This window comes from Manis pentadactyla, chromosome 3 (genome assembly GCF_030020395.1).
Source record: "Manis pentadactyla isolate mManPen7 chromosome 3, mManPen7.hap1, whole genome shotgun sequence".
Classification (NCBI taxonomy): domain Eukaryota; kingdom Metazoa; phylum Chordata; class Mammalia; order Pholidota; family Manidae; genus Manis; species Manis pentadactyla.
The window spans coordinates 203,047,916-203,075,419 of NC_080021.1; the positions used below are offsets into that span (position 1 = coordinate 203,047,916).

Genomic DNA, 27,504 nt, shown 5'->3' on the forward strand with positions numbered 1-27,504 from the left:
CAGCCCATCCTGTATAAGGTATACGAGCGACAGCTCACGTCTATTAGCACATAATATATTCCAGGCACTGCGCAAAGGGCCTCCAAATGGATATCACTTATTTTTCACAGAAACGCTATGAAATTAAGCCGTGCGAGTATTCCTGCTCTACTGAACCGATGCATGGAGCCATCGGGGAACTGGAGAATGGGGTAGTCATGATTTGAACTCAAGCAGTTGATCTCTGGGGATTTTTAACCTTTTACCCATAGCATAGAATTTTTAGGAGGTTACATTATAAAATGGGCATAAAAGTATCTTCTGAGCCATAAACTTTTATACTTGGAAATGTTGAACAAGAAGCTGAATCTCAAGCTGTAAGTTCTTCCCCACCTTGGTCAACTTTGTTCAAAAAGTGTTTCCTCTCTTTAGCCTTTCAGCTCCCTGCCACTTGACCACCCTCCCTCCTTGCCTTCCTTCCCCACGTTCCTTCCTCTGTTCAAATACGTGAGCTTCGGGGTAGTTCAGGATCAACAGTGAAGGCAGAGCAAAGCCAAATTCAAAAGTACTTGTGCTTTTATTTAAAAAAAAAAAATACAATCAGGTACTGTCCGGATGTGTTTTGGGAAGGAAGATCTCTTTACAAATCCTTAGTTTTCATCCTCATTATTATTATATTAATAATATTAATCATATCCTTAGAAAAGGAAACAGTATTGCTTTTCTGGTTTCTGTGGCATGAAATGTAGAAAAAGGGACGCCTTCCAATGACACACATTGAATCACTGCTAACAAAAATAATGACAATTAATTATACAGCTTCATGTAAAATACAGCTGGTACTAAAACAAACTACCACTGTACAGCCTGCCCCTCTCCCCTTCCCAGAGCCGCCCAAGAGAAGGAAAACCACTGTGATGTTGCCACTGGAAGACTTGCTGATTCAAACAACAAAACAGTTGGAGACTGTGGTCTTTGGTGCGAAGGAAGCAATCACAGAGGGTGAGCCCCGTGCTTCTGCCATTGGCCCCGATGACCCACGGTCAACTTCCACTGCTGCCAAATGTCCAGCTGGGGCTTGATGGTTGGGCTGGTTATACTCATACTTTGGTAAAATTCTCTTCTTTCTCTGGACCCTACTCCTCTCTCACCCAGCTGTCCCTGGAATTTATGCCCGTTTGCGCCTGCCTTCGAGATTGCGGAAGCTGCTGGGTCTCAACTTCATCTCAGCAAACTGGATTGAATATTCGTGGCCCTTCCAGTGGAACCAGTTAACGCCCTGTAAGAAAGAGAAGACCTCCAAGTTGGTTTCCAGTAGGCAAGGTGTTCACGGACCACTGCTGTTTAGTTGACAGAACAAAATGAGTTCTGTTTGAACTTGACCTTTTGGAAGTTGACAGCCGTGTCTGGCTTATCAGTCTATTAATCTGTATGGTGAAAACTTCCCAGTGGCTGGCTGAATCTGACTCCCATTTTTTTTTTTACTTTAGTCAGAAGTCACCTGAGTTGGCACTGAGTCTGACCTGCCATCTTGAAACCAAACAGTGGCTGATGAAATTTGCCATCGTTAGAAATAGGTGCTGAAGGAGTTCAGGTCATGATCAGAGGCCACAGAATTGAGTAGCTATATGTAGGGGAGCCTACAATTCACAGGATTCCTATGGAGTATTTTAATAGGGGTTTATATGGAATGCAGAAAGAATGGAGGTAGAACACACGTTTTCCAAGTTGACCTAATAGGGTTAAATCTGAGTGCCCTTCCTTGAGCAATAAGTGGTCTTGAACAAGTTATCAAACCTTTCTGGGCCTCAATTTCACTGCCCTTTTTTTTCTCCCTTAAGGTCTGATAATGCCAACCTTGAACGGATGCTATGAAGATTAAATGAGTTTGCAAAGGAGCTATCACAGTGCTGGGCCATATAGGTCCTCAGTAAATATTACTTCCCTAATCTCAAGTAAGGAGAAATATCCTTGGAATTTGGGCCAAAGATTTTCCTTAAGAAGAGACTAGATTTGGGTCTGGGCCTCCTAGTTTCATACTTAACTCCTTAGCAGTGTCTACAGAGGTTAGAGTCTGCCTACTGAACCCCACAAGGCCCCTTATCCCACTGAGGGAGGGGGTCAACTTCAGGGAATGCCCTTATGAGGCCACTACCCTATGTGCTGACCCCTCCTCTTTAGGATGTGAGAGGACATATCCATGGAGAAGTTAATGGCTGGTGAAAGGATGGAAAAAAATAGAAATGCTTTATTTGATTCGAAATTTTGGCATTCACTGATACTAGGCAGTCTCTGAGTCTGACAAGGAGGTGGGATTTGAGAATGGCTGGCTCACGTCACAGGCAGATGTGTACGTAATTGTTCAGTGACAGCGAGGCACTGCATTCCCCCGGCCTGGTCCTTGTGCTGCCTTCCTCAGCCCCAATCTCCCTCTGAGATTCAGAGCTGGAAGCAAGCCCTCCTTGTACTGTGGAGGAGACTGAAGTCAGGGGCAGAAGGTGACTTCACAGAGGCCACACAGTGGCAGGAGCAGAGCCAGATGTGGGACCGGAATCCCTGACTCCTTTGTGGCCTTTTACATCATCTCCTCTTTCAAAAATTGGATGGAAGGATGGAAAGAAAAGCTTCCTTTTTGGCATGTAGCTTTTTTTTTTCTGAAGGACTCCATATTGCACAAGGCAATAAAGGTGACATGACAGCGCCAGAGAGGAAAGCGTAGCTGACACAACATGTAAGATGGAAAGAACGCCTGCTTCCACCCCGGCTTCCCCCAGGCAGCCTCCACTGTCATCTGCTTTCCCTCTGCGGTTCATCTCCCCAGGAACTTCATGGGTCGGTTAACCGGGCTGTTGCTAGGATTGTGCCTGACCTGCGGTGGCACTGAGCTTTCTCTTGGCTGTGCTGGGGAAAGACAGGTTGTCACCTACTTGAGGTTCCTGCCTTTTAGCCTCAGCCAGGACAGAGGGGCTGAACTGCCCCCGTTACCCGCAACCAACTTCCCAAGCCCTGCCCGGGGCCCTCACAGTCCACTCACCTGACTATGGTTATTGTCCCCATATCTCCCCATGAGGTTGACACGGTGACAGTTCTTGTACCAGAAAGCCCCCTTGTAGGACAGGGCGCAGTTGGTGATGGCTGAGTCTGTGTCCTTGTCGAAGGTGGAGAAGGATCTGCCGTTGTGGTAGGCCATAGAGTCACCTGGGGGAGAGAGGTGCGGACCTGAGAAATCCCAGCTACACTGCCTCGTGGGCTGTGAAGGGCAGAACCGGGGGTGGCAGTGGGAAGTCCTGGGGTGGGCTGGCCTTTACAGTGAATCCAGCGTCAGGATCACACACGGGACTGGACGGGACTTAAGTGTCAGGCTGAGGATTCACTTCTGCTAGAAGCAGCGCAATGTGGTGGAAAGAGGGCTCTGGGTGGCTTTGGGGGCTCCAGCTTCAAGTCCCATCTCTTCACTCCCTGGAGTGACCTTGCACAAGTCAAGCCTCTTGCTGAACCTGTTTTCTCATCTGTAAAATGGGGGTAAGCACATCGATCCTCTCCACCTCAGAGTGCTGTTGGGACAGTGAGTATGAAGGTGGATGCTAAGCAGGTAGAGTGGCGTGCAAATCGTTACAATTGGTGTTATTTTTATATATTTTTGTTTTCCTTTATGTAAAGGCACTCAGAGTAGGGTATGAAATCTCTATATAATACTGTGTGTTGTTTTCCCACATACAAGTATTTATGGCCATACTTACCAACAAACCCTTTAGAAATTGATTGCCACCAAATAGCTTGTGCATGATACAATTATTTTTCACTGTTTTATGGGACCAGTGTTGTTCGATTCAAACACAAGGAGCCTATTTATATCTAGTACTATTTGGTGTCTAGTTTGTAATTTTATACATTGAATTTTAAGAGCATTTAAGTGCCCTTTCTTCCTGTGTCCCCTCCCTCCCAACCCAGTGCACAAACGTTTCAAGATGCTGAACATTCTACCCTGATATTTTAAAGAAGGTTGTCAAAGGGACTCAGATGTCTTCTTAACTGATGAAGCTACAGAGAGCTTGAGGATGGCACGCAACATTGAGGAAACAAGTTGCCTCCTGTGGAGGGCTGGCTCACAGCCTTACAAGGGTTATCTTAGTGAAAGGACTCTGGAAATGCAGAGAGAATTGGGTGGAGGCCACATTCCTGCTGCCCAGGCTTTGTTTGCCCTGTAACAATATCCTTCTCTCGCCCAAAGCCATCTTGTCCAAAGAGGTATTTATGGCCAGGTAATAAAATGTCAGGATTCTCTGAACGACACAAGAATGAAAACAATTTTTGCCCTTGGGTCTCTCTCTTCATTACCACCAGAATGATCTCTTAAGAGTTTGGTCTCTCCTTAGACTGAGCCGGCTTTTGGCAAATCTTTATTTGTAGACTTTTCTTGTTACAGATGTTTTCTTTCAGAGCTCAGAGAAGATGGAAATGTGCTGTAGCATATGTCTTCTCTGTTTACCTAAACATAACCGGAAGCCACTCCGAAGTGGGCAGGGGCGGCAGGGGGTGGTCCCACTCTCAGGCCTGAGCCTCCAAGCACACGGCCAGGCTCGCACCGGGGCCACCTCCTTGCAGGCTTTCACCGGAGGGGAAATCACTGAATGTTTCTGAGCCTGTTTCCTCATCTGAATGAATGCAATGTCTTCCTGGAAAGGTTTTTGTGAGAATTAAATGGGGGTGATGTGTGGAAAACACCTGTAAACGAGGATGCAGGCATATCGTTTCCTTATTTCTTTTTCCATGAATAAATTCAGAAATCCACGCGTCAGTTTTCAAGACCCGGACCAGGTTAGGTAGCAGACAAGGAATCAAAGGGCCGCCTGACAGGTGGTGAGTGTCCGGACATGGCGGTATGCCCGCTGAGGCTGATGACCCTGTGGCAGGAGGTCTTGGGAGAGATTCAGGCAGCCGGTGATGGAGCGGACTGCCGGCTACCCAGAGTGCTCCCCACAGGCCAGTGCCAGCGGCATCTCTGGGGACTTAGTAAGAAACACAGCACCCCTGCGATCGATCGGCACCCGCACGTTAACAGGATGCCCGGGGGCGGGGAGGGTCAAATGTAAGTTGAGAAGCACTGGCTTGGGTGAACATTAAGGCCTCTAAGAGACAGTTTTTCTATCAGCCTATAAAAGAGATCTAAAAATGGATAAGGAAAAGACATGTTTTTTCGGATTCCCAGCCTCTACTTTATGTTTTGGTGACCAAAGTATCTACCTAACTTGTTCTTCTGGATTAGCACCTAGTGGGGATTCAGCCATTTGTTGATCCAGTAACTGGCTGGACTAATGCAGGAAGCAAAGATGAATGGAGGAATTAAGTGGAAGGTTTCTGTGGTTCACGGGTCCCGAGTGTGGCTGCCCAGTACCTGCTGTACCACTGTAGCCCTCCACCTTCAGCTTGTAGCGCGTCTTGGCGTCTCCCACACTGAACTTGTCGTAGACGGCGTAGGCTGTCTTCCCGTGGTCCCGCAGGTCCACCCGGAGCTCATACTGACCCTGGGCTGTGATTTTGTTCAGGTTGTCCAGCCCTGTGGACGACAGGTAAACATTGCCAAAGATGCACAAGAGCCTGAGGCCATTCCTACCCCACCCTGTCTGAGCAGCGGCTGGGTGTCCTCTAAAGAGGTTTGTGTCCCACAGACCTGGGCTGGCAGCTTGATCTGCTACTTGCTGGTGCAGCCCAGGCAAAATATATGTTTCTGAGCCTGGCGTAAAAATCACATTGACATCTTTGCCCTGCCAGCTTCCTAGTGTATTGTGAAGATCAAAGGACATAAAGTGGAGAAAGCACCGTTTAAACTCCAAAGCTCCCTACAAGTGGAAAGCAATGGATAGCAGGTGGAAGTTCCCAGCCCAAACACTGGGGCCTAGAACAGCGCCCTCTGCAGGTAGGTTGGGTAGAGTTGCCTGGATGGATGGATGATGGCAGTGCAGCGCCCACTTGGCATGTTTCAAATTGCAGCCCAAATGCTTACTGTCCTATGTGCACACAACTCAACCTTCTGAGGCTCTATTTTCCTGTACACAAGATGGGAATTTTGTGTGCCTTGCAGGGGTGCCACGAGGCTTCTAGGTTATTACTACAAGGAGCCCATCTGGAACTCCTGGCATCTGGAGGCCAGGACAGAAACAGTTAATAATGCCTGGGAGGGTGATTTCTATAAATGATTCAGTGAGTGTCTTCAGTCTGGCTGTTGGCTCTCTCTTGACCAGATTTTTATATTTAATGACCTAGAGAATTTTAAATCATTTCCATTGAAAATTTGATATTCTGTGTCAACTATCAGAGTTATTATTTCCTTCTAATCCATTTTTTTTCCATAGGTCACTGTGGGTTAGGACAAATGACAAGAAGAGCTGAAATGGGCGTTTGGGACCCAAACATGCAAGTTGCATTACCAAGCCAGAATTCTTCTCTGCGGTCCCCAAACCCAGCAGCATAGGCTTTCCAGTTTCGATAGAAATCCTCACGTCCATTTTTGCGTCTCAGGAACACCTATAAACATAACCAATGAATCTAGATGCCTTCTAGCTATTGCAGGAACGAGATGGAAGGCATCTTTCTGAGAGGAAGAACATCAGACGTGGGAAAAGCACCAGTCCCAGCTCTGTCTGTCACTACTTTGCCATTAAACCCTGGGCCGGTCACCTCCCACCTCTGCGCCTTGGTGATCTCACCTGAAAGGCAGGGATTAAATATACCACCCAGCTTTGGGGATAATGATGTGCCCAAGTAGGCTCATTACTTGTAACAAATGCACCCCTCTGGGGTAGGATATTAAAAAAAAATACTACCAGCTGGCATGGTAATGGGGTTGAAATAACTCACGTAAACTCTTAGCACCGGCCTGGTAGATAGCAGATGCTAATTAGCATACACAACAGGCTCCATGACTGCTGTCAGTTTATGCATCACATAGTTGAGGACCCCCAATGAGATAAATTACAAGAGAATTATTTTCACCTCTTTTTTATCCCCAGCTTCTTTCCCATTCCCTTAAGAGATAATTCCTGAGTGTCTCCATGTGACAGGCACTGTCTTGCAGAACCTCACGCATGATGGTGTCTGAGTCCACGGGGAGGGCCTCCACCTCTCGCAGCCAATGCTGAGCCCTCTCCCCACAGCTCCCGGGCCTGAGAGCTTCTGGAGTCCATTTAGGTGATGATACTCACGATCCATCCACCCCCATCTGAGGTCATGTCACAGAAGACTTCCAGAGGCTGGGCCTTGTCGCCATTCAGATAGATGGTGTAGAGGCCAGAGGTGGTGTCTCCATTCAGCATTGCTTGGGAGCAGTCTCTGGGGAACGGGTACAGGAGTCCAACTGCGGGATCAGAAGGAAGGGCGGCTCAGAGCAGGAGGACCAGGGCAGGAGCTTTCAAATGGCAGCTCTGCTATTTATTGGCTAGAGGCCCATGGGCAAGCAACTCAAGCTGTGTGAGGCTCTGCTCCCTCACATGCTAGATGGGGATAAAACCTCTTGTTTGGGGGTGCAATGAGGCTTAGAGGCTATGGATATAAGGCACCCACCTTGGTCTTCTAATTGATGGAAGATGCCAATGATATCAGAAAGGGGAGAGCTCAGCACTGTGAGGAGCATGTGCCAGGCTGACCCCGATCTACCCAGAGCAGCCAGACAGCCCCTGATGAACGCCCAGGTACTGACAGGGGCCTGGTTCTGTAGCACCCAGTGGATGGCTCACTGTGGAGCAGGGCAACCTATTAAGCTGGATGCATCTCAAGTCTCTCTGGAAGATTCTGAAGCCAAAGACCAGGGTTTTAGTCCTGAACTTGCTACTTCCTTGCCTTGGAATGCTGGGAATGTCATTTAGCTGCTCCGAGCCTGGGACTCTCAGAAGGATAAAATACAAGGAGGCCTGAGGGATGTCCAAGGGCAATAATGTGATGTGAGAAATAAAAACCTTGATAGAAATGGATGACTGTGGGGCTGTGTTTAGCAGGTGGGATGGAGAACGGGCGGTCCTAGCAGTTCTCTCCTTTCAGCGGACCTCCTCACCATATATGACCTCACCTGAGGCTATGTCATGAGTGTCCTGTTGGTTATTTCATGGCCCTAGTCTGAAAGCATCTGTAGGGCCCCCTCCTATTTTTGTGCTCCCAGCACCTGGCAGAGAGGCACCTTTGCCTCTGCACCGCCCTCAGCAGGGGTGCAGAGTGACCTGAGTGACACGTAATGATGGGCAGGAGGCAGCCTGGGGGGCACTGTGTAGCCCAGGTTCGGGCTCTCCGAAGGCCGACTCCTCCCTTCTGGAACAATGGATGCCCCTCTCTTATTCACCAATGGAATGACTTGCACGTTTGCCATCTGAACAAGGCAGCCGGGGGTGGGCGTGGGGTGCTCCCTGGTCCTGGACCTGACCCACGGCACAGCCTTGAGCAGGTCACTTAGGCTCTGGGAGCCTCTGTTTCCCCACCTGAAAACCGGGCATGACAGCCTTGGCCCACTGCCCGAGCTTGGTGGGAGGACTGTTTGTGATCTTTGGATACTGACAGCCTTTGTAAATGCTGACATGCTGAAGGAGAAGGAAAGGGACACAGAGTTTATAATGAGCCCAGACAAAGGGCCATACTCTGGGTCCTTGTGAAGAAGGGATGGTTAGTGATCCCACTGTACAGATGAAGGAACTGAGGCTTGTAGAATGGTAGTAACTTTCCTAAGTCCCACAGAGCAAGTGGAGATGGGGATTGGATCCAATGTTCTCACCACTGACTCTCCTTCCCTTTTACCTCCCAAAATCTCCTGCACCCATATTCCTCAGGCTTCCAGGTAGTAGCAGGGAACTGATTCTTTTCAGAGATTTGGTGGAAAAGTTTTAAGTAGCAGTCAGATGGGAAGTGGACGGTTGGTGTGATCTCACAAAGTTTGATCTTAAGGCCCAGCTGCTTCCTGAGTCCTTACTTGTGGTAAAGAAGGTCTGAACCAGCCTGCTCCTCAGAGGCCCGTTCAATGCCTGGATCTTGGCTGTGTAGTGAGTGGATGGGCTCAGCTCTGCCAGGCTGTAGGAGGTGGTATCTGGACCCACAATGACTTCCTAAGAGCAGAAGGAAGAACATAATAGTTTTTGGCCTTATAAATCCTCAGGGTATAGATGACACATTCATTCATTCACCCATCTTTTCATTTCTTCATTCAGTCAGAATTCATGGACTCCCCTTCTGCACCAGGCTCCATGCTTACTTCTGGTGGGGTCAGAGATGGGGAAAGGGCAGTATACACAAAGGTCCTGGGGCCAGAAGGGGCAGAGCAACTTACATTAAGCTGAAGAGGCTATAATATACTTGTTTTGGGGGTGGGGAGTGATGGAAATGGTGGGCAAAGACCAGATTACAGAAGGCCAAGCCATGGCATTTGAAGTTTACATTAGAAGGAATGGAGATTCCTGAAAGGTTTTTGAACAAGTGAATGATATGAACCTAGCTTAATCTGGTGGCAGGATGAATCACACAAAGGGCAAAAGGTTTAGACTTTGAGATCAGTTGTATCAGTGGCTCCTAATATGGCTCTTTTTCATGGCCCTCTGGGAAGCTTTAAAATAATACAATTCCTGGGCTCCATCCCAGACTGATTGGATCATAAAAGCCAGAAGTGGGTCCCAGCAAGGAACACATTTAAGATGCTCCCCCAGATGATTCTGATGTATGGTTTTGGAGATCTTTTAAGTCAGGAGATGATTAGGCATGATGAGTAGGCATAGCATGATAAAGGCTTGAGCTGACCCAGTATGTCTCCTTTTAACAACAGAGATATCCAGGATGGGCAGATGTGCACAGCTGCTGTGAGGCCAGTTCTAACTACACCTGCAGTTTGTGACTGCTGCTGTCCAGAGAAGGCGATTGGTTTCAGTTTGTAGGAAACCCTTTTCTTTTCAAGCCCTTTTTTGAGCTTCCAATGCCTGTGAAATCACCTTTTAGCAGATGATGACCTTTGGCCAATAGATGACCTTTGTACCTGGAATTGGAGTTCAACCTACATTCTTAGCAAACCAAACACAACAGTGTTCTGTACAACCTGCAAACACAGCCAACTGGGTTTAGGCAGTAATGAGTCACTGTGGAGGCCTCTAGAAGGTTCTCTTGCATTTTTACAACTGGGCAGGTGATGTTATCCACACTCCCAGTGGAGGATTGAGTTTCAGAGAAACTAAGAGACTTACTCTTGCTCCATAATTTGTTGATGGCAAAGGATGGTCTTATATCCTCTCTACCCTGGACCTTTTCCTCCTATACCAGGTTGGTTTTCTTGAATGAAACATAAGGAGCTGGGGACTGAACAAGCAGGGGAGTAAACTGAGACGAGCATCCATTCGGTATCAGTGACCCACTGCCGTTTGTGTGGCCCTGAGATCCAGTCCTTGGAGAAGGATCAGATACACAGCTGGGTTCATTTAATTGCCTGGGGATACAGTTACTTATTAGCTCCAAAGGCTGCTGTGCAAAGCTGTCTTCCCAGCAATTAGGGTAGATTGAAATGAGACTTGTGACTTCAGGCAAACACTGAATCCTAGAATGTCTGACCAGGAAGGGGCCTTAGAATCTGGGAGAGTCTGATGCACTCACTCTCCAAGTGTGAACACTGACACCTAGAGAGGATAAGGGACTTGCGTCCATTCACACAGTAAGTTAGTTCGTTGTTATACCAACTCTAAGGACTATGAGAGTAACTAGAAATGTGTGTCTACTTCTGGTTAAATGTGGCAGACTGAACATGCCATTTTATCTCTACTTGCTTCTGACAGTTGCTAAAATGAGAATAAAGGGATATAATGTAAAACCCACAAGGATGAGGGAAATGGCAGAGGAGACAGTAGTGGGCATGACAGGGAGAATGTGGTGTAGTGACGCTGAGGGGCAGAATGGAGAAAGCTGGGGGCTAACCAGCTACGTGGGCAGGGCCAGTCAGAGGCTGGCTCATGAATGCCACTGAGCCCAGCAAGTTCAGGAAAGGAATGTGTACAAAAGCCAAGATGCTTTCGGAGGCCAGGGTGGGGCACGACTGAACAAAAGTCTGTCTCAGAGCTGTGTGTAAGAAACAGATCCGCAGCTCTCCCCATCCCCCAGCAGTCTGGAGGACTGTCTTTCCAGCCCAGGTGGCAGGCTGAGGTTTATGCTATGGAGAGGCAGAGCCAGAAAGGAGACTGCATTCAGATCCAGGCGGCCCAGCGGCAGGAGGGGCCGAGGGGCTGTGCTGGAAACAGGAGTGAGGGTCTGTACACAGCGGGGGCCTGGGCTCTGTCTCCAGCTGGGCTCCTGGCAGCCTGGCTTGGAGGGCCTGGACGAGATGGATTAGCTCAAGAGAAAAGTCTTGCAGTGCTGATATTGCAGCGAAACTCTTGGCAGAATCGCTGGGTACCGGCCTAATCACTCTCTGGTGAGCCCCACCGTGGACGAGCCCTGCGTGTGCAGCTGGGACTCCCAACCAGCTGTTGCCTTCTTGGCTCCAGTTCCGAAGGACCATCAGACATTGGGCAGAAGTCTCCAACATGAAAGATAAAGACTCTAGCCAAAGCAAACCGAACAAGAGCAGCAAAACAGAAAAAAGAACTTGAGAGAAACCCTTTGCAGGTCATTAGAATAAAATACCAATAACATATATTCTTAGAGATAAAGAGACGATGATAACCAAAAACACAATCATACACTAGAAAAGGATGACTATGCAGGGAGCACATAGAAGATCTTGGAATTATAAAGTGTGATGGCCGAAATTAAAAATTCAGTAACAAATTGAGAAGGTGAAGTTGTGAAAATTCCTTTTCACTTGCGTGAAGGGCTAAAGTTATTTCAAATTGAAAAGTAAAAGAAAAAAGTTCACAGGCAGAGAATATCAATAACAGTTGCTATAAATGGGACTAACTTAATGTCATAAGGACATAGTGATATATATTTCAAAGTATGATGGAATGATGTCACCTGTGATGCAGAAGACGTGGTTGGCCTTTGCCCAGTGAACATTAAAGGACCAAAAGTCCAGTCCCAGAAATGTCCTCAAGTCTTGTGAACAGTGGTTCTCGACCTTGGCTGGCTAGTAGAACTGGAGTTTGGTTAAAATGAGACAGGGAGGCGGGAGCATATAATTCATATTCAAAAGGTCTGGCATAGTGTCCAGTCCTTCTTAATTTGTTTTTTTTCAACTCCTCAGTTGCACGGGGGTAGAGGAACAGCACCAGTGTTAATTCTTCCCTACGCTGAGGATCATGTGAACATGTTAACCAGCAGTTGAGCGGGAGGGGTGTTTATATGTTAAGATACCTTGACTGTACCGTCCACGGATTCATACACCAATAGGTAACCGGTGACAGATGCCCTGGGGGGTCGCCAGGTGAGGAGGGCAGTTTCTGACTGAACTTCAGCAGCAGTCCAGTCTCTTGGAGGATCAAGGTCTGGAGAAGGTAAGTCATTTAATATCAAATAAGTCAGCAATTGTAGGACAAATTTTCCCTAGCTGGGTATCAGGAGGCCTGAGTTCGAGTCCTTTCCCTACCACTGTGCTACATGACCCAGGGCAGAAACTTCCCCATCTGTAAAAGAGGGGGTCTTGATTGGCCTTGTTTGGATTTGGAGAGAAAGACAGAGTTGTGAATATAATTCCCAACATCCCTTGCTCCTAAATAAGAGGACAGATGAATAGCTGATATGGGGGCTCACCCCTACTGAGAAGGCATTTCCTCCATTTCCCCCCTTGCTGCAGTTTGTAAAAAGATCTCAATGTATACAAAACTCAATGGACATCTAGGAAAACTTGCCTAAAAAATCTTTCTCTTAAAAATATTTCCTTGTCTAGAACATGGATCATTAAATATTGGGTTTCAGGCCAGTGGGGACTGGTTTTCCACTTAAAAAGCCTTCCTTTTAAAACTGTTTCCTAGTCCATGAGAGGACAGGGTCATTTCAGTTCAAAAGGAAATGGTGTGTTTCTTAAGGTCCTGACTGAGGGGGCACTGGCGAATTTAGCCAATGCTGACATCATCACGTTGCAGGGATCTGCCTTAAGGAACAGCTGGGGCGGGTGGCCGTTTAAGGTGGAGGCTGTGGGTGGGCGCCTTCCAGCTCTTGGTGTCTCTGTACCTGTTGTGAACTTGGTAGAGATGATTGAACTCTTCTGGGGCCCCTTCTCTGCAAAGATCCTCAGCGTGTATTCCGTGGCAGGCTCGAGGTCTGTCAGAGCATACTCCACCATGTTCCCGGACACCGTGCGTGTGATTTCTGGCACTAAACATGAAATACACACACTGAGGCGGTCGCCTCTCCCTGTCCGAGCCTTCCGCGGACTTGGCACAAAGCGCGCACACCTACTTCTAATGCAGAAACTTTCAGTGACCCTGCAGAAAAGCAGGTCTGATTTCTGAAATCACTCACTCCCCTTTCTCTCTCTTGAGAACTCACCTCATATACAAAAGGATTTATCATACAGAGAGTGGGTTTTTCTAGGCACCAAACCAGCAGGGGAACTGGGGGTCAGGAGGTTTTTTTCCACAGGGTGCTGGCAGGAACAGCTCTGCCCCTGGGGCACAGGAACCAGCGAGAGGTAACCTCTCCGAGGCCTGGGCTACCCAAGTTTAATTTGTCCCATTGCTTGTTCGCTGCCACCACCTTTTTTTTTTTTTTTTTCATTTACCCACACATCTTTTTATTCTTTGCCAAATATTGTCAAATCATTAGGCTGGGGGATCAGGAACAGTGGGCCATAGCAGACAGACCAGAGTCTAGTTTGCCTTTTAGGCCCACTGGGTCAGGCCTGGCGGTGATGTCCTAGCGGTATGTGTTTGTTTCCTGATCACAGGTGACCAACCAACCTGGCTTGCCAGGGGCTGGGAGGTTGCCCAGAGTGTGGGACATTGAGTGCTAGAACTAGGAAAGTCCCAGGCAAATTGGGGCCAGTTAGTCACCCTACTCATTATCCATGAAACACCCCCTCTTCTTGGACCAGGCCCTTTTATAGCCTGCATCCACAGTTTCCATAAATCCCATGAACTATATACCCTGATCTATTTTTGGTGACATAATGTCATCTTTCCTGAGTCAGAAGAGGTTGCTCATAGGAAATATTTAAGAATTGAAGAGTAAAAAGAATAACTCCCCAAATCCCTTCTCTCCGTTCCCCCAGCAACTCACTTTAACCTCACAGAGAACTAACTTGTAGGTAGACGCCATGGTTGAATTAAGATTTCCAGAGGTCCTGGGCACAGATTAAGGTGTCCTCTCATATTGTCACTGAGAGTAAAGCAATACTGAATCATAGAATATGAAATTTACATATGATTTGGGATTTAAATAGTACAATATTTTCTAAAGTAACTCATTACAAAGGTATGGCTTTGCTCTTTAAAAAGGAATCTCTCTTTGTCCTCTCCCTTATTTGTATTTGATTTTACCTTCTGGTGGCTGTGGTTTGCTGGTACCCCAAATACGTGTTTAATCTGCTAAGTAAATGAGCACAGAGGGTTGTAGAGATAAGAAAAGTAATTCCTGATTTCTCCATCAAATTTGCTGCACCTGGCCACCTCCATGGGTCCTGAGAAGCCAGGGCTCTCTGGCACCACAGGAAGTAGCCTGTTTAAGATTTTAGATTCTGGACTCCTTTCCAGGAGATGAGAGCTGCTGCCTAGAAAGGGTGGCTCATGCTGACAGGCAGAGAGACCTGCAGGAGAGCAGGTAGGCTGGGGGAACGTGGGCAGGCTGGAGATGCTTTCATTCTTCTTCAAGCAGCCTACTGGCCTCCCCTGATGTAACCACAATGTTGATGCTCTTTCGGTTGACAACAAGCAGAGGGTGATGGGTAGGGAGAACAGCAGGACAGGAGCTGGGAGGGTCTTGGGCACAACCTTACCTTTCTCCCCTGTGTAGGAGATGACGTAACTGTCCACAGGGGCAATGGCTGGCTGCCATGTGGCCAAGGCTCCCGAGCTGGTGATGTTGGCTGTCATCAGGCCAGATGGGCCATCCAGAGCTGCAAAGAAAGGTGGTGATGTGTTGAAGAGATAGATCATAGGACAGGACATCAGAGCACAGCTGCTGTCCTGTCTATGCTGCTCTTGGACTCCTGGTAACACTGTCCATTGCACGGACAGTTCCAAGTCCCGAGTTTAGAGCCAGGATGACCTGGGTTTGGGTCATGACTCCTTCTCTTGCTGGCCGGGTCACCTTGGGTCTCTATTTCCCCACCTGTATAATGGGGACAATAATTCTGTCTGGTTTCATCCTTTGGTTTTCACATGATATTATAGGTGGAAAGGTGCTGTATAAACTGCAGAAGGCTGAACACATGACAAAGGTTATCATTATAGTTCACATTCCTTTCTCCAGGGAAGGAACTTATAAAAACAGACTTAGAGAGTAAAGGCTGCCCAAGGCTTTTCTGGGCGATGAGTGATAGCTCTGACTAAGTGGCTTCTGGACACTATCCTTTCTCCCCTGTGTAGGAGATGACGTAACTGTCCACAGGGGCAATGGCTGGCTGCCATGTGGCCAAGGCTCCCGAGCTGGTGATGTTGGCTGTCATCAGGCCAGATGGGCCATCCAGAGCTGCAAAGAAAGGTGGTGATGTGTTGAAGAGATAGATCATAGGACAGGACATCAGAGCACAGCTGCTGTCCTGTCTATGCTGCTCTTGGACTCCTGGTAACACTGTCCATTGCACGGACAGTTCCAAGTCCCGAGTTTAGAGCCAGGATGACCTGGGTTTGGGTCATGACTCCTTCTCTTGCTGGCCGGGTCACCTTGGGTCTCTATTTCCCCACCTGTATAATGGGGACAATAATTCTGTCTGGTTTCATCCTTTGGTTTTCACATGATATTATAGGTGGAAAGGTGCTGTATAAACTGCAGAAGGCTGAACACATGACAAAGGTTATCATTATAGTTCACATTCCTTTCTCCAGGGAAGGAACTTATAAAAACAGACTTAGAGAGTAAAGGCTGCCCAAGGCTTTTCTGGGCGATGAGTGATAGCTCTGACTAAGTGGCTTCTGGACACTATGGAGCCTGGCTCCAGAGGCTGGTGGCCCCGGTTCCACCCTGGCTTCCCTGTCTAGTGCTCTTGGGTCATTTCTCTTCATGAAACCTTATTTTTTTCAGTTGTCAGAGGGCGGCTGTTGTAAGGATGAATTAGACAATGAATGTGAAGTGTGCAAGGGGCAGCTCAGTAAATGCAGCTGTTATTAACATGACTAGTGAAGCTATTTGGAGTCTAAAATATGATTTCCAAATGACTCATACTAAGAAAGATGGTATCCATGGGACCCCGGCCCATTTAACTGACCACTGCTACCACTCAATTACTCTGGGACAACAGTCCTGAGAGGATGGAGGGCAGCTCTCATCGGCTCATTTTAATGATGAAGGTGAGAGATGAAATGCCTGGCCGGAGAGTCAGGGGGTGGCGGAGTGATTTTGGGAGCTCCCATCAGCTACTTCAAGTTCCTTCCTGTCTCATCATGCCTGTGCAGAATCTCCTTTATCGAGGACAATGGGGCCTTGGGAGGAAACACATCCAGCTTTTGCAATCTGTTGTTGCAGAAAATCCATGAATGAAAGATTTCTATGGGGGAAATAAGGGTCTGGGTGGCAGGGCAGGCAGAACTCTGGGTTCAGATGGGATGTTTTAATTGCACATTATCAACTCTTAGATTAGGATATTTAAAAAATTTCCTGTGAGGCCCATTCTTTGGATCCCATAATGGATTAGCCTGGATAATTGCTCATATATCAAAGGATAAATTGTTTAGAGACACAGCTGCCTAAACAGAAAATTTCCACTTCATTGTCCTTCCATGCAATTCATTATTTCTCCCTCCTTACAGTGTGCTGTACAAATCAGTTTATAATTGGAAAATCCTTTATTTTAGAAGAACAGAGTTTGTAGCAAGACTGACCGAAGTTCAACTTTGCTTCCAGCACTCACTCGCTATGTGGCTTTGGCCAAGGTATTGATTTCCCTGGGTCTCTGTTGTTTCTTCTGTAAAATTGGAATGATAATAGCCATTTAAAAGTTTTAAATGCAAAGGGTTTAGTAACACTGCCTGGAATACAGCAGCTGCCCAAACAGGAGTAGTTACTTTATAGCTGTCACTGTTACATGTTCACGAGAACAACTGCTTGGAAGGACCCTTGCCATGGTCCCAGGCACCAGGTAGGGAAGGGAAGGAGGTAGATCAATGTGTACAGTCATTTACATTTACAGATGCTTTACATGCATTGTTTTGGGTGATTCTTACACACTCTGCGCAAGCCGCAGAACTGTACCCATTTTACAGAGATGCAAACTAGACCCTAGAGAAATTCACTGGCAGCTCATGTATTAGAAGTGATAGACTTGGTGTTTCAGCCCAGGTCAGTATGACCCCCACATCTGAGCTCTTTCATGTGACCCCAGGGCACGGAGGGGCCAGAAATGAGGCTCCTTATGCTCTGAATCCGGTCGGTCCCCTTCCCCCTAGGATTTCCTAAATAACACACTTTGTTTCCAGCTGCCGCACCATGGGCAATAACGCTGAAGGTGAGAAAAGCACCTGTGGTGAACGATCCTGAGATGGGTTCGCTTTCCTCGAAGCCCTTCATGGCGATGATGCTGACGAGGTACTCGGTGCCAGGCAGGAGCCTCACCAGCCTGGTCTGGGGCTCAGTTCCACCCACCGTTATCACTGAGGGTGTACCTGGAACAGAGGCAGTAAAGGCGGGAACCATGAACCTCACTGAAACTCACTGTTGCCCTAAGAATGGGTGTATCCATTTTGGAAATGAAGCGGTATCTTCATCCAATACCACTTTCTTGACTTCTTCTCATTTGCTCCTATCCTCTGGCATAAGAGAAGAGGTCTTACTTTTTGTATAATGCTTTTTCCATCTGTGCAGATGCCAAAAAGCGAGCCAGGAGAGGAAAACACATGAAGTCACAATGTGCTAAAAATGGCAAGTTTCCGTTCAGTATGGAGCTGGCATGTGGTGCACATTTTATTTATTTATTTTTCCCACAAAGAATATGGGAAGCTCACTATGTATATCTGATCTATTTAACCCACTGTCTTAGCTTGGGGATACAGACTTTCTTATTAGCAGATATTCTACTATTTAAGAAAAGAAGATGGTCATGAACAAGTTTATACTCCATATTTATTTAAAAAGTCCAAAATTTCTATTTCTTAGAACTTGAGGGCTGGTGAGGGGCTTGCACATTAGCTGGTCAAACACCCCCTAGAGATGCTATAGCATTCCTCTAGAGAGGTTATCAACCACCTTCTCTGTACACACTTCCACTAACGGGGGGCTCACTGTCTGCCAGAATGTCTAGACAGATTTGACTCTGCTTCGCCACCCTGGTCTCTAGCATAGTCCATGTGCTCTGAACTAGAGCTCTAAACTCTACTAAGTCATAACTCCCCACTTCACACAGGTGAGGACAGATTTGGGGAACAAAGGGCAAAACCTGACATATATCCAGGGCAAGACCAGCTTTTCAGAGACGTGTGCTCAAAGAGGAAAAGGTCAATGCTTTTAGTCTCCTGTTGTTGTGTGAAAACAGTATTGGGAATCTATTTCTCCTAGAACATTAGACTTTCAAGGCTGGAAAGGGTCTTCGTAAAATGACCCTTTACAAGGTAGTTTTCCCCAAGGCTCTCATAGCTCTTTACAAATGAAGTCTGTGCAGATGGTCTCAGATATAAGGAAGTCATTTTCTTTGGTCATAATGTTTAGGAGGATGGGAATGATCGCGATCTCCTCACTATTTCACCCCATCCCCCTCCAGATTCCTCTCCCCTTCCCCTCTTTGAGCCCCCTACCTCCTGCAATGGGCACGTAGGTAATCCGGAAGCTCTCCACCTGGGTAGTGGGTGCGAGCCAGCTGACAGTGGCCGAGTTCTCAGTGATGTCTGAGAAAATGATTTCCTTCGGGGAGCCCATGGCTATCAAGGAGAGAGCACAGAAGAAACCCAAAAACAGTTAACTATATTGCTCAATAATGATTCTTCCTGGGTAAGGAATCGTAGTCCCTAGAGTCTGTGTCCAAGCCAAGCTTTTAGGGTGGAGAATGCGGTGATCTGTGATCAAGTTGTGACTTGAGAGAAACAATTGTTCTTTCCTTCAGGTCTAGAGCCCATCAGAGAGAGTGGCCATTTGGTTTCATCCAAGGAGAATGTTAACAGAGCAGCTGACTTCTAAGGAAGTGAAGGTGAGTGGTTTCACAGCTTGGATCACGCCCTCCTTTAAGTTTTTATTTTTAGCATCATCTCATAGCTTCACTTTCTAGTTCCTTTTATTAAACACCAATACTTGACTTGCACAGGTTTTTGCAATTTATAAGGATTAACCCTCATTTAGAAAACCTGAAGAAGGGGTGGTCATTGCCATTTCACAGAGGAATAAACTGAGGCTTGGTTCTCCAATAAACATGCCTGTGGTGTGACCTTTCTGGGTCCCAGGGCTGGGCAGCAGAGCCAAGTACAGCCCAGGGATCCTGGAAATAATGTGCACATAGAAACTGACCTCGAAAGACCCGTTCCCAGAACTGGATGGGGGTCCAGAGCCAGGGGATCAACCTCAGGCCCCTCACCAAAGCAAACACCCATGGACACGGGGACTACCTGTGGGGAAAGCCATGCCCAGGAGACAGGTTCTGCTGTACAAATACCTTCCCCCAAACCTAGTTTCCTTTGGCTTTTCTCTGTGTGTTTTTTGGCTTAGCTGTTTGCTCTCTTCAGCTGACCATGCTGAACCAGATAGCTCAGGAAACGATTTTCAGGTCCCCCCGGGGAGCTCGCTTCCTCATCGTCTCCCCTCTCCGGCCTGGCTGACCATTAAGTTCTGAAGGCCGCAGCCCGCTCTGGGGGAGGTTTCTCCCCTCTCCGTTTCTGTTTGCTTTCTCTCCTCCTACGCTTTCTCCCGTGGCCTGGTAGCACCCTCTCCCCAGACTCTGGCCGCCTGGGGGTTTTGTTCTCTCCCTGGAAAGCTTTGGAAAGCACGAGGGTGTGGCGAGAGCCTGGGAGACTGTGGCTGTCCAAACACCACAGAGAGGCTGGGCGACCTGGGCGGCAGGTCCCCCCACCTCTGTGAGCCTCAGCTGCTCCCCCTGTCCGGCGGGAGAGGCGGTGCCCACCTACAGGAATGTTCTGAGGATTAGCAAAGACAATGGGTATAAAACCTTAGCACAGCATCTGGCCCACGGTAAGAATTCAGTAAACATGATCAGCCTCTCTTTATTTCCTTTCCCATGTGACTTTTCCCTCCAAGAACCACCCTGGATTTTGAGGTAGCCCTCAGGACAGAGCTGGAGGAGGCCAGTTGAGCGAAAACCCCAGTGGGGTGGGTGAGTTCAGGCACTCAGCTCTCCTGCTGCTAGCCTGCTCCACTGTGACTGTGAACCTCACTAGCACAGGTTCTGGCACATTTTGGAAGGTGTGGCCATAGATTCTTTCTATAGATCCCAGTTTTCTGATCTGCAAAATGGGCCATGATCTGCTCTGTCTCAGAAACCCTAAGAGTCAATAACTTGGTCCATTATGCACTCCTGAGGGCTGTGCTTGCTAAAGCAGCAGTAGGAAGATGGCCATGTAGGAAGTGCCCGGAAGGAATGGTACTGTAGCAGTGGAATCCCAGGGTCGAAGGGTCTGATATTTTCAGACAACAGACCCTCCTAGGGGTGGAAGATTATTTGTCTCTTTCCACCAAACATAGAGGCCCTAAGTCTTCAGCCCTACAGCAGGGGAGATGGTCGATGGGAACCTGAAGGTAGAGCCTCACAGAACAACTAATTCATACCTAGTGAAAAACTGGGAAGACCCAGGCAAGCAATACCTCGGGCTCTCTTTCCAAGTGGACTCTTGGTTTTCAATAAAAACTCCATTCGAGAAATATCTCAAATTGCTAAAAACTCTCAGGAAGGCTGAGGAGGGCTTCAACCAGTAGGGGAATACTTAAATAAATAAGGTTTATGAGATTATCTCTGAGATCTATTAATAAGCAAGAAACACATATAGCCTCCCAACCCCAACACACGCACCAAGGTATGTTAACCATTGTGCCAGAAAAAAAAGTAAAAGAAGAACACAGGTTAATGTCTAATTTTGTCTATCTGTATAGAGTATTTCTGGAATAATACAGAACAAAGTGGTAAGAGGGGCTGCCTCTAGATAGAGCAGCTGAGTGGCAGGGACACAGTAGAGCAGAGATTTCACTGTGTATCTTTTTTAAAATTCTTGAATTGTAAACCAAGTGGCACATTAAAAAAAATTTATGTTAAATCACCCAAACATAATAATAGGTAATATTGTTATAATGGGCAAGGAAGGAAGCTGAACGCTCGACACTCATGATCTCATTAAACCAGGGGACAGAGGCTCAGAGAGGAAAGGAGACCTGCCCAAGGTCACACAGCTGGTAAGAGGTAGAGCAAGGATTTGACTCTGAGAAATCTTCCCAGAGGCCACAGGGTTACCCCCGAGGCTGGGCTGCCTCTAACCACCCTCTCTGCCTCGGGGCCCTCAGGGCTGGCAGCTTGTGCTCAGGGAGGGAGAGGAGAACCTGAGCAGCTTTATAAGGAAAAAGAGCAATCGAACATCTCAGGGAAGGGTTTACAACTGTGCAAGGGAGGAAAGGAGAAGAGAAAGCAAAAGAGAAACCGCATAAAGCTGATGAGGTGCAGGTGAAAAGTCAGTGTCTGCTGTGTCCTGTCCTCTCCAAGGGCTGGGGCTCAGGCGTGCAGACACACATACACACATGCCTCTTTGTCCATGAAAGGCAAGGCCCCAGAAGGGGAACTCAAAGACAGGGCTTTCCAAAAAACAGGATCTGCCTCTCCTTTTGTTCTTAAAAAAAAAAACACCTCATGATTATTCATTCTCTGTTTTGCTTTAGAACTGCAGGGTCTCTAGAAAAAAGATCAGCAAAACAAAATCAGTGATCAGAAGTAAACTTTGAAAAGCAGTGTTTATAAACCAAGGTCAAAACCAGGCTCTGCGTCTGATCTCGAGTTGTTTTATGGGCCGCCACAGCGAGGAGGAGACAAGGACCCCCGCATCCCGGGGATAGGGTGTCCGAGTTAATAAGAAGCAGGGTTTTTCCTCTGACTGAATTGCTGCCTGGATTTCAGCATTTCCTCCACGTCTACAAATACTCATTATGATTTCTAAATATGGATTCTTGGAGCTCATTAGGTCTCGAAGGTTGACATGATAAAACACCCATCTGTGGACACAGAGGGGGTTTTGGCTAATGTTCCGCTCTGTGTCTGCCAGAGATGGCAAGTATGTACAGTCACTGGTTATCTGCCGTCCAGCCCACTTATATTTAATAGTATTAAACTAAGTTAGTGTTTGGGTTCTATCCCAAGTCTGGTTGTGTAAATCCCTTCACCTTTCTGGGCCTCACATTCTTCCTGCACGAACAGTAGGCCCTGGGCTCCCTCATTTCTCAAGAGGTCCTCTTTGCTTCGCCCTCTGGTTCCTCTTTGAAGCTGTTGTCTGTTGTGAATTCTGTTTCTGATCTCTCTGGTTTCCACTCTACCTGCTTTAGGTCTTCCCTTTTCTCTCTAAAGTCCTGTCAGTATTATTAATATGAAGATTTCTATTATTAACCATCTTTACCTCCTTGAAAAGAACTCAAATGAGTTGCTCTGAGAATCAGATACAACAAGCGAGCTTCATGAGGAGCAGCCTGTTAACCTTGCCGGCTTCCCCCTTTGCTCCTCCCAGACACGGTACTGATGATTCACACAAGCATTTTATAAATTTTAACCTTTATGGGGTACCCCCTCCCCCCCATGATCTCCTGCATAGTGTAGTTCAAACACTTTGCCAAAGAATAAGAAAGTTTACCTCTGGATAAAAAATGATGAGATACTAGGTGGAAGGAAGGGTCTTTGGAATTGTGAAAAATTCGATAATTGTAATGATGATGATGTATTCAGGACAATTATGAGAATGTTAACAGCTCTCATTTGCTGAGCCTTTGCTATGTGCCAGGCCCTCTGCTATGGGCTTTCCAAGAATTATCTCATTCAATCCTTACTGCCCTGTTAAGTGAATAGCATCACACTCTTTTTGCATAAAGACTTGGCCAAGTTGTCCATGGTCACACAGTCTCTGTAAGAGGAAGAGCCTGGATCTGAATGCAAGCCTGTCAATGTCCGAAGCTCTCATAATTTCTGGGCCCTTTGAGGAGCCTTCCTGAGTCATGACTTTCCCCTGTTCTGTCCTTTTCATGCACATACCTGTTGTTGCTATGGCACTGATTGGCTGGGATCGCCTTCCACTGCTTGTTCCATAGAGTTCAATTTCGTATTCAGTGGCCTCTTTGAGACCTGTTATGTCCCTGGTACGTTCGGGGGCAAGAAGGGTTATTTCCAGTGGCTCAGACTGCTTTTTGGTATCTCTGACTTTGAGAACAAAACTGTCGAAGACCCCTTCATCAGCTGTCCAGGACAGACGGAAACCGTCTGGAGTGGCATCGGAAACCAGAAGGTTGTCAACTTCTGGCTCGGCTTCTAGACGGGGAGAAATGGTGGAAGGAGGAGAGAGACAGCATCATTATCAGACCGTGCAGCCTTCTCTCCAGTGGGGGTTATCAGTATGCAGTGATGCCCCGGCTCTCAGAGCTAGAAGTGTCCTGAGATACCGAAAATAAAATGATGCAACACGAACAAGTCGAGTAGGTCTAAAGAGAGGGAAAGATGGGGTTGACACATTCAATACAAGCCAAGTGGATGCTTGCCCTATGTGAGTTGTGTCTAAAAGCAATTCTATAAATCCACATCTGGACTCAGCATTGGCCCCTTGCATGCATTACTAAACAAGTTCAAAGCCAGTAACTTATTTACATTTGCTCTCTGTGTTCCAATGGCTGAGTGCCCATCCTCTGTGAGACTTTTTCTTTTCTTTTTGAAAAGACAAATAAACCAGCATTAATGATCTGCAGAGCTGCCCATCATGATACTGCTGATTACACTTCCCTTGATCCTAAGCAAAATGGCTTTAAAAATGTTGTAAGTGTTACGGTCTTATTGCTTTTTTCTTGGAGCTGTTTTACCAAAGCAAGCTCCTTCCCTTGACTTTCTTGCTTGCTTGCTTTTTTTAACCATCAGAGAAGTGTTCAGATGGTAGAATGGAGGCTTGGAACCTCTTGTGCTATATTCTCTGGACTCAGGTATCATCTCAGATTGCCTTAACTAGACAAAACTCAAAGTCAAGGCAAATTTAGAACTGAGTTTCCTAAAGTGTACGCAGAGCAAGTTACTCCTGTTTGATCCTCTTCCTTAAAAGGTATCCATTGTCAAATAAGCTTGAGAAATACTGCCTGGGTAGCCCTTCTTGGTGAGAAATATGTGCATTAGGATATTCTGTAAAGCCTTGTGGTCAAAGACCCTGTTGAACTGTGTTTAACTCTGTTTCCAAAACTTACTTGAACATGAAACTTCTTTACCAAGGAGGGCCTTTGAATATTCTGCAGAGCTAGTAATCTCTAGGACGACGCTGGGAAACACAGATTTTTGATTGTTAAAGTTTTTAATGCTATATTTCACTAAGAATGTTTAGTCTTGAGAAAATTATGGATTTAGTCTGTGTTGAAGAATCTCTATGATATTAGTATTTACCAATATAATAAGTTTATGGTTTTCCAATGACAAGCCCACCTGGAAGTATATCAAGATCACAGTTGAGATTCTGAGATGGCAAATGCTGTAAGTAAGTTTCCAAAATATACTCATTGGTATATTTGAGAAGGCTGAAACGTAGCTGGGGACCAGGCAGGATGGACACAGGGGAAGGTGATGTGGAGGAAGCACACAAGAGCTAGGAACAAGACACGGTCTAAAGGATTTAGGACATCAGGTGGAAACATTTCGGCCTTCTCATTTCTGGGGTGGGTCGGGGGAAGACCAGGAATAGAGTTGGGGAAACATAAAAGAACAGGCCACATCTGTGGATTAAGTAGAAAACATGGACAAGGATGTTAAAGCCATGGTGATCTGGTAGATGGATTACATGGAAAGAAACCAAGAAAAAGAGAAAATGGCTCACTTGAAGAAAAATACCTGTAACAATCTCAGCCCTCAAGGGCTTGGTCTGATGCCCTTGGATGAAGCCAGAGACCATAACCTCATAGCCAATGCCAGTTATGAGGCCTCTAAGCTCCAGCTTCCTCTGGGTTCCTGAAAGTGTGAATTCTTGGGGGTCCAGAAGCTTCCCAGAATCCATCACCGTTACTAGGAAGCTGTCAAAGGCATTCTCCGATGCCATCCAGGAAACTGTGAACCCGTAGGGATTAATGTCGGAAATGGTTAGGTTTTCCAGAAGGGGCAGGGCCTCTGAAAGAAGGGAGGAGTGAAAATAACTCAGGTTAGCAGCACTGATTCTACTGGGATAGCACAAGTCTCCACGACCAGTGATAGATACCCAGTCAATCATTAAATTGTTATATGCTCAGAAAATGAATATTTAGTAAGAGCATAGTGGAAGCCAGATGATGTTATCTTGTGTAAATCTCTTTGACAAGCTGAGAAGATAGAATTATTCCCACTATGCAGATACGAAAACTGAGCTCCGAAGAGGTTGATTGACTTGGCCAAAGTCTCAGCGCTAGTATGCGATAGAGCAAGGTTTTTGGCTGGGTCTCACTCCAAAAGCCAAGACTTTTTCCAATATAACTGGATATCTTGTGTTGGGTTTGAACCCTTTCTCTACTTCCCACTGTCTTCTGGTCTTGAAAAATGTCAGTTTTTTTTTTTTCAAATATACTTCCTTTTCAGTACAGTTCATATGTTTCTATTCCACTTCTAGTTCACATTTTGAATCAAGCTGATGAGGCCAATTAGTGGAATACATTCTCACAAGCTGCAATTAAAGGGAGGAGGTAAGATTTTTCATGTATCAAAATTAACAAATTATGGATATGGCCCAGTAAGGATTACTAAGATTTGCTTGTTCTCTTATTTATTTTCCTGGATAAAGGTAGGAGATAAGGACACATCTGGTTCTGCAGTAAGTTCTGCCATCATCATTTGTTCATTCATGCACCAAAGATCTGTGGCCTAGGCACTCTTCTTGGGTTCCTGGCGGCCTTTCCACACATCAGGAATCTTAAAAGAAGTGAGCTTATATCAGCCAAGTTTCTGTCAATACTTCGCAACTAACAAGACTTCACATCTATTATCCTATTTAATCCTCACAATGTCATTGTAAAATAGATATAGCTACTTGTCCCCTCATCCTCAAGACATCTAAGGGAACAGAGAGGTCAACGACTTATCTAAGATCACCTATCTACTAGGTGGCTGAGATGGGATCTAGCACAGGTCATCTGACTCAAGTTCAGTGCTCTGACCCCAAGTCAACGTCCGTTCAATCAGTCAAGCTCATCAATGCTGACAAGTCTTAAGACATAAGCAGGATTGGTGGAGAAGGTCCAGTATCTCCTTTCTAGTAAAACAAAACATAGTAATAGTGAATGTATTTATTTTCTGGCAGAGGGGGCATGGGGGAATTCCATGGCCAAGGCTACTTTAGCTCATCTACTTTAGGGCCTTCTTTTCCACTGCAGCTAAACTGAAACTTTCAAAGAGATAAATGACCTTAACTAATACTCAGCGTCCAATCCACAGGATATAGAAAAACATTTTAAAAAGAAGTGTTTGGTGACTGAATGAGCAAGTGGATGAATGTCCTTATCCCCTAAGCAGAAATTTAAGTTGTGTTGTGGATTGCACTTCCCCTTATTATTTGGATACACTTGGTGTTTGTTTTGAGGCTTTTAGAAAAAAAACACAAAACACATAAGTATCTCCCCCAAATCATAACTATCAAAGGCAAAGATGAAATCACATGTACTGTGGGCTTCTTAGTCTGCAAGACAAGGGGCTCAAATTCTGTTGTTGAGTTTTGTTTAGATAAGTGGTGCCTCTCTTTGATAGCTGGCCTCTTTGCACCTCCACAACATCAAAGCAGCCAGTTCTGATGAAAAGGAGGGCGTGCAGGCTAATTAGTCTATCAAGGGCTTGTTGTTTATAGCTCTTCATGTTCAGTTTTTTTCTTTCTTTTTCAAAGTATGCTTCTTTTAAAATGCAGGGTCTTTTCACTTCAAGGATTAGCTAAAACAATGCCTAACTGGATCTAGGATTCCCAAGACCAGCCTCTCCCAGCCTCCCTTTCTTTGCTCTGTTCTGTGGGAGGTCCTGCTACAAGTGAGGGCCTGACAATCTGCGGGGCTATTCCTCCCCTCCTGGGCAGTAAATGCGTGAGAATGGGAGCCCCCCTCCACATTACCACTAAGAAATGACCATGTTCTGCATTTGAAGACTTGTCTGAATGACTGAACTCACAGTAGATAACTGGACAGAAAATATAACCGCATTTTGATCTCACGTTAGTACTCGCCCAGTGTTCTCTTTAAAATAATAGGAAAGGCATGATTGCATAGGTCTATTGTTTCTAACTAAGCTTGTGGCTTACTTTTAAAAACACTACTTTCCTCATACTGTTGGGAGATAGC

The 27,504-nt window shown here is 46.4% G+C and overlaps 1 protein-coding gene across 1 annotated transcript in view; it reads right to left on the reverse strand.

Moving 5' to 3' along the window:
* Positions 1-564: 564 nt before the first annotated feature.
* Positions 565-27,504, reverse strand: part of TNC (tenascin C) — a 61,462-nt gene continuing 34,522 nt past the window's right edge. The window contains exons 15-27 of the mRNA XM_057498977.1: positions 25,052-25,324; positions 23,231-23,503; positions 18,807-18,929; positions 17,538-17,681; positions 14,858-14,977; positions 13,096-13,239; positions 12,280-12,410; positions 8,930-9,062; positions 7,182-7,333; positions 6,408-6,504; positions 5,375-5,536; positions 3,014-3,177; positions 565-1,258 (exon numbers count right to left, since the gene is read on the reverse strand). Of these exons, the coding sequence (XP_057354960.1) occupies positions 1,148-1,258; positions 3,014-3,177; positions 5,375-5,536; positions 6,408-6,504; positions 7,182-7,333; positions 8,930-9,062; positions 12,280-12,410; positions 13,096-13,239; positions 14,858-14,977; positions 17,538-17,681; positions 18,807-18,929; positions 23,231-23,503; positions 25,052-25,324 (2,027 nt within the window). The 3' untranslated portion in view covers positions 565-1,147. The remainder of the gene's footprint in view (positions 1,259-3,013; positions 3,178-5,374; positions 5,537-6,407; positions 6,505-7,181; positions 7,334-8,929; positions 9,063-12,279; positions 12,411-13,095; positions 13,240-14,857; positions 14,978-17,537; positions 17,682-18,806; positions 18,930-23,230; positions 23,504-25,051; positions 25,325-27,504) is intronic.